Raw genomic sequence first — 5,909 nt, forward strand, 5'->3', positions numbered from 1 at the left:
TTTTTGTACTTTCTTGGCAAATTTTTGAAAAATCCGTGCTGTCCAACGACCAATCGCTTAGATTTAGTGTCTGAAAAATCCTGAAAACATCCATACATTTTTTTAATAAAGTGAGGTTTTCCTCATTTCAAGCCGAAGATTTATTCTTTCGAGTGATATTCTGGGCAGGCTTGAGAAATTTTTGGATTTTTCTTGAAAAGTTTTTTAAATTAGTCTATCTATACCACCTGGCAATCGCTTCCCCTTAGTTACTGAAAACATCATGGAAACTCCCGGCAATTTCCTATTCAAATGAGGTTTTCATGATCTAAAGCCGCAGATTTTCTCTTTCAAATGATGTGATGGGCTGCATTGAGGAATTTTTTGTATTTCCATGGCAAATTTTTGAAAAATTCGTGCTGTCCAACGACCAATCGCTTAGATTTAGTGTCTGCAAAATCCTGAAAACATCCATAAATTTTTTAATAAAGTGAGGTTTTCCTCATTTCAACCCGAAGATTTATTCTTTCGAGTGATATTCTAGGCAGGCTAGAGAAATTTTTGGATTTTTCTTGACAAGTTTTTTAAATTAGTCTATCTATACCAACGGGCAATCGCTTCTCCTTAGTTGCTGAAAACATCCTGGAAACTCCCAGCAATTTCCTATTCAAATGAGGTTTTCATCATCTAAAGCCGCAGATTTTCTCTTTCAAGTGATGTGATGGGCTGCATTGAGGAATTTTTTGTATTTCCTTGGCAAATTTTTGAAAAATCCGTGCTGTCCAACGACCAATCGCTTAGATTTAGTGTCAGAAAAATCAAATCAAAGAAAATTTTCTCTTTCGAGTGATATTCTGGGCAGGCCTCAGACATTTTTGGCTTTTCCTTGATTTTTTTTAAATCGGTCTATCTATATTAACGGTCAATTGCTTCCCCTTAGTAACTGAAAACATCCTGGAAACCCTCGGAAATTTCCTAATAAAGTGAGTTTTGCCTCACTTAAAGCAGCCGACTGTCTCTTTCGAGTGATCTTATGAGTGGTATTCAGGAATTTTTGGTTTTTCCCTGGAGAATTTTTGAAAACTCGGTGCTGTCCAACAACTAATCGCTTCAATTTAGCATCTGAAAAAATCCTGAAAACTCCCAGAAATATTGACCAACACCAGTCTGTCCGAGTTCACTCCCATAGTCCTTCTTCACCCCCAATGACCGGTACCCTCTTTCCAGAATCACCGAAAATCCGAAATTTTTGGAAGTAAATAAAAAAATGGACTTGCTTTTGGAAAATATCAGCGAAGTGGCACAACGAACTCTAGCAGATTGGGCCCAAGATCTGCCGTCCCAAATAGAAAATAGCCTCAAGTTGAGCCTGCTGATCCACAACGCGAAAAGCAAAGAGCTTCGTCTGAATTTCAACACATATCTTTCGGCTATCCTGAGGGAGGTTCACTACTTAAACCTCATGAATATTACTGATATACCGACAGAGGCTCTTGAACTGGCGAAGAAGAATGAGACATTTAGAAAGTACATTTCAAATTTAAATTCGACCATAGCGTGGTATAATAAGATTAGGCGAACCACTAGAGCTGTAGAGTTCGATCTTATTAAGAATGAGATTAATGCGATTGATCAGTTAATTTATTTTGGACAAAATAGCTTAAACTGGAACTCAAATGGTAATTGTTTTAATGATTACCATTTTTTATTGAGTAATAATTCATCATTTTCAAGACCTGTGGGATTATATAATAAACCTCCACAATCTAGTAAAGAGGCTTCAAGATAACTTAGCTAAGTGTCAAGCAAATCTAAGCGATATCAAAGCGGCTTTGATACCCTTTGCACGAAAGCCGCTCTTTGAGAGGAAGGATGGAAAGAAAGATGAGTTTCTCTGCCTTGACGATAAGGAAATTAGGAAAATGAGGCGCCATTCCGAGATCAATCAAGCTACTGAAACAATAAAGCATTTGCTGGATGCTAACATGGATCTTTTTGGTATGAGCGGTCAACCAGATAAAAAAGAATGGACTAATTACGTTGACTTCGTTGACAAGATAGTTCTTAACTACTTGTATCAATCAGTAGGGTGCAGGTAAATTTTGCACATTTTCAGCCAGCAATAATTCTCAACAGTTGCTTTCCGATTGCAGCTTGGGCTACATAAACGAACATATGGATTCGTCAAATAACTTAGCACCACTCTTTCAGTGCCAATTACTTCTAAAAGAACCAGAAATCGCGTTCGTTCCGTCTCTAGACGCAAATGATCCAGAAGGTTTCAACGCATTAATGAGCGGCTTACTCAGAACTATCATCGATACTACCGCTATAGTACCGAGATTCTCAGTCACAGCCACAGAAATGTACAAAGAAGAAATTGAGAGGAATGAAGACATTGTCGATATTAAATCCGACATTTCACAGAGCGTTGATAAAGTTATGGAGGAAGCATGCGACTTTTGCAATGAATTTCAAAACTACTCGTATCTCTGGCTGGAAGATAGACACGATTTTCTGAACCAAATTTTAAACTATGGTCGTCTATTGACAAATGAGGAGCTGGATCTAATTGCAATGAAAGATGCGAGCGCACCTAAAGTAAGTCCCCCGAAAATGGAGGCCTTCAGAGAGCAGATTGATAACTTTGAAGCTCTATTTGCTGAAGTGGAGAGTATAAAGGAAAAGGAAATATTAAGTTCATGGTTTCAATTGGATATCAAGCCCTTTAAACATGCGTTGCTCAATACAATACGCAAATGGGGTGATATGTTTAAGCAGTATTTGGTAAATACCGTCACCAACAGCTTATGCGATCTTGGACAGTTTATTCGATCAGCTGATGAAGGCTTGCAGCAATCAGTGCAAGAAGGCGACTACCAAGCCTTAGTTAATGTTATGGGCTATTTATTTCATGTAAAAGAGCGACAAGCTAGTACCGACGAAATGTTTATCCCTCTAAAGGAAACTATCGAGCTGCTAAAGTTGTATGACCAAGATATACCTGAAGAGGTGAACGTCTATCTGCAAGAGCTACCAGAGCAATGGAACAATACAAAAAAAATAGCAATTACAGTCAAGCAACAACTTGCGCCACTGCAAGCTGCGGAAGTCACCTGTATTCGTAAAAAAATCCAATTATTTGATAATAAAATTCTGATTTACCGTGAGGTGTATAAAAAATACCACTTTTTTAAATACGAATGCCCCAATCCATATGAAACGATTGATAAGGTTGACAAAGATCTGCGGAAGTTGGAGCAAGAAATGATGTCCATACAGGAATCTGGATCGCTATTCGAAGTTAATGTTCCAGAATTTAAACCACTCAAACAGTGTAGGCGAGATTTACGATTGCTGAAGGTAAGTTCTCGAAATGATGGGACTTTTTTGGCATTGCAAATTGCAGCAACTCTGGGACTATGTCCATATAGTTCACACTTGTGTGAATGACTGGAAGACCACTCCTTGGCGAAAAATCGACGTGGAAAATATGGACATTGAGTGCAAAAAGTTTGCTAAAGAAATCAGGATGTTGGACAAAGAGATGCGCGGGTGGAACACTTATACCGGACTAGAATCGACTGTGAAAAACACTCTAACTTCCCTGAAGGCAGTAGGCGAGTTGCAAAATCCAGCAATTCGAGAAAGACATTGGGATCAACTCATGGTGTCCACCAAGGTAGTACATTTACGAGATTTAATTGGGTCTGTACATAATGTAAATACTCGCACACTATGTGTATATATGTACAAAACTATCACTGTATATAGCATCAACATATTAACCAAATTTGTTCCAGGCTCTTGCAGCCATACCTCAAGAATTTAAAGTAAGTTTCATTAAACCGGCACACCATCTGCCCATATGCCCTTATCTCTTATACTAAGGCACGCCTTTTATCCTTAGCTAGCTGCCACGTATACAAAAAAAAATTGCAATTGGCCTAAAGAATCAATCTAATTCGTATGTCACAAATCTTTGCGTTTTTAGACGAAGATAGTTATGGATTACAATACAACATTGGCAGACCTTCTGGAGTTAAATCTCCACGAATGCGAGGAAGAGGTGAAAAATATCGTGGATAAAGCCGTTAAAGAAATGTCGATGGAAAAGATATTAAAAGAATTAAATTCAACCTGGTCCTCGATGGAATTTGAGCATGAAACCCATCCAAGAACCGGCTGCACTCTTCTCAGGGCTAGCGAGGAACTGATTGAAACATTGGAGGATAACCAAGTGCAATTGCAAAACCTTATAACATCAAAATTTATTGCTCACTTTCTGGAAGAAGTCTCGTCGTGGCAAAATAAGCTGGGTCTTGCTGATCAGGTAATTACAGTTTGGTTTGAAGTGCAGCGCACGTGGATGCATTTGGAGTCGATTTTCATGAGCTCGGAAGATATAAGGAATCAACTGCCTGAGGATTCAGAACGATTTGATATAATTGATCGAGACTTCAAGGAACTGATGAAAGACATATCGAAAGTTCCGAACGTTGTGGAGTCTACCAATAAAGCCGGTCTTTTAGAGATTTTGGAGGAACTGCAAAGAAACCTTACCCTATGCGAGAAAGCACTGGCAGTGTATCTGGAAACGAAACGATTGGCATTTCCCAGGTTTTATTTCGTTTCCTCCGCAGATCTTTTGGATGTTTTATCTAATGGCAATCAGCCTAAGCAGGTGGCTAAACATTTGACTAAGCTGTTCGATTCTATTGCTCATTTGAAATTTAGTACCGATGATGCGGGAAATATCACAAATGTAATTGAAGGAATGTACGCCAAAGATGGGGAGTACGTTAAGTTTCATGAGAATACTGACTGCTGTGGGCCGGTAAGTAGTGCGATTGTATTCTACGCATAAACGTAGTAGAATTTCGGAATGTAGGTTGAGGTTTGGCTAAATAAAATTCAAGCGGCTATGAGATCAACGATCCGAACTGATATCGGTGAAGGAGCTCTGTCCTACGAAGAAAAACCCAGAGATCAATGGCTGTTCGATTTTCCAGCCCAAGTTTCACTTTGTGGCACTCAGATATGGTGGACCACAGAAGTAAATATTGCATTTTCCCGCTTAGAGGAGGGATATGACAATGCAATAAGGGATTACTATAAGAAGCAAGTGACTCAACTCAGCACGCTGATTTCCCTGTTGCTTGGAGATCTCACGAAGGAAAGCAGACAAAAAATTATGACTATTTGCACTATAGATGTCCACTCACGTGATGTGGTAAGCAAGCTAATTCAGAGCAAGATTGAGAGCGCATTAGCCTTCCAATGGGTGTCCCAGCTGCGACACCGATGGTGCGAAAAGGAGAAACACTGCTTTGCAAACATATGCGACGCTCAGTTTACATATAGTTACGAATATCTGGGTAATACCCCAAGATTGGTAATAACACCATTAACCGACAGGTGCTACATTACCCTCACACAGGTGCGCCATCAACCTCATCTCCTTCCTCCAAACTGCAATCGTTCTTATGTACTTTTTAGTCGCTCCATTTAGTAATGGGCGGCGGGCCAGCAGGACCAGCTGGAACTGGAAAAACTGAAACCACCAAAGACCTCGGTAGGGCCTTAGGAATAATGGTGTATGTATTTAATTGCTCCGAGCAAATGGACTACAAATCATGCGGCAACATCTACAAAGGCCTGGCTCAAACTGGAGCTTGGGGCTGCTTCGATGAGTTCAACCGAATATCCGTCGAAGTTCTATCAGTCGTAGCTGTTCAAGTAAAGTCCGTTTTGGATGCGATTAAAAACAAAAAAGTCACTTTTGATTTCATGGGCGACATGATCAACTTGGTTCCCACTGTGGGCATTTTTATTACCATGAATCCGGGTTACGCCGGAAGAACTGAACTACCCGAAAATCTCAAGGCGCTCTTTAGGTACACATGACTTCCATCTTTTTCTGGTTTTTC

General features: G+C 39.7%; 1 protein-coding gene across 1 annotated transcript in view; it reads left to right on the top strand.

Annotated features, from left to right (window-relative positions):
• The window catches only part of LOC109541062 (dynein beta chain, ciliary), a 23,330-nt gene that overhangs the window by 3,799 nt on the left and 13,622 nt on the right, over nt 1-5,909 (top strand). The window contains exons 5-12 of the mRNA XM_048663699.1: nt 1,207-1,658; nt 1,714-2,074; nt 2,133-3,342; nt 3,389-3,661; nt 3,783-3,812; nt 3,974-4,816; nt 4,871-5,419; nt 5,479-5,876. Of these exons, the coding sequence (XP_048519656.1) occupies nt 1,207-1,658; nt 1,714-2,074; nt 2,133-3,342; nt 3,389-3,661; nt 3,783-3,812; nt 3,974-4,816; nt 4,871-5,419; nt 5,479-5,876 (4,116 nt within the window). The remainder of the gene's footprint in view (nt 1-1,206; nt 1,659-1,713; nt 2,075-2,132; nt 3,343-3,388; nt 3,662-3,782; nt 3,813-3,973; nt 4,817-4,870; nt 5,420-5,478; nt 5,877-5,909) is intronic.

This window comes from Dendroctonus ponderosae, unplaced genomic scaffold, assembly GCF_020466585.1.
Source record: "Dendroctonus ponderosae isolate FM_Combo_2020 unplaced genomic scaffold, Dpon_F_20191213v2 Dpon_F_20191213_1, whole genome shotgun sequence".
NCBI lineage: Eukaryota > Metazoa > Arthropoda > Insecta > Coleoptera > Curculionidae > Dendroctonus > Dendroctonus ponderosae.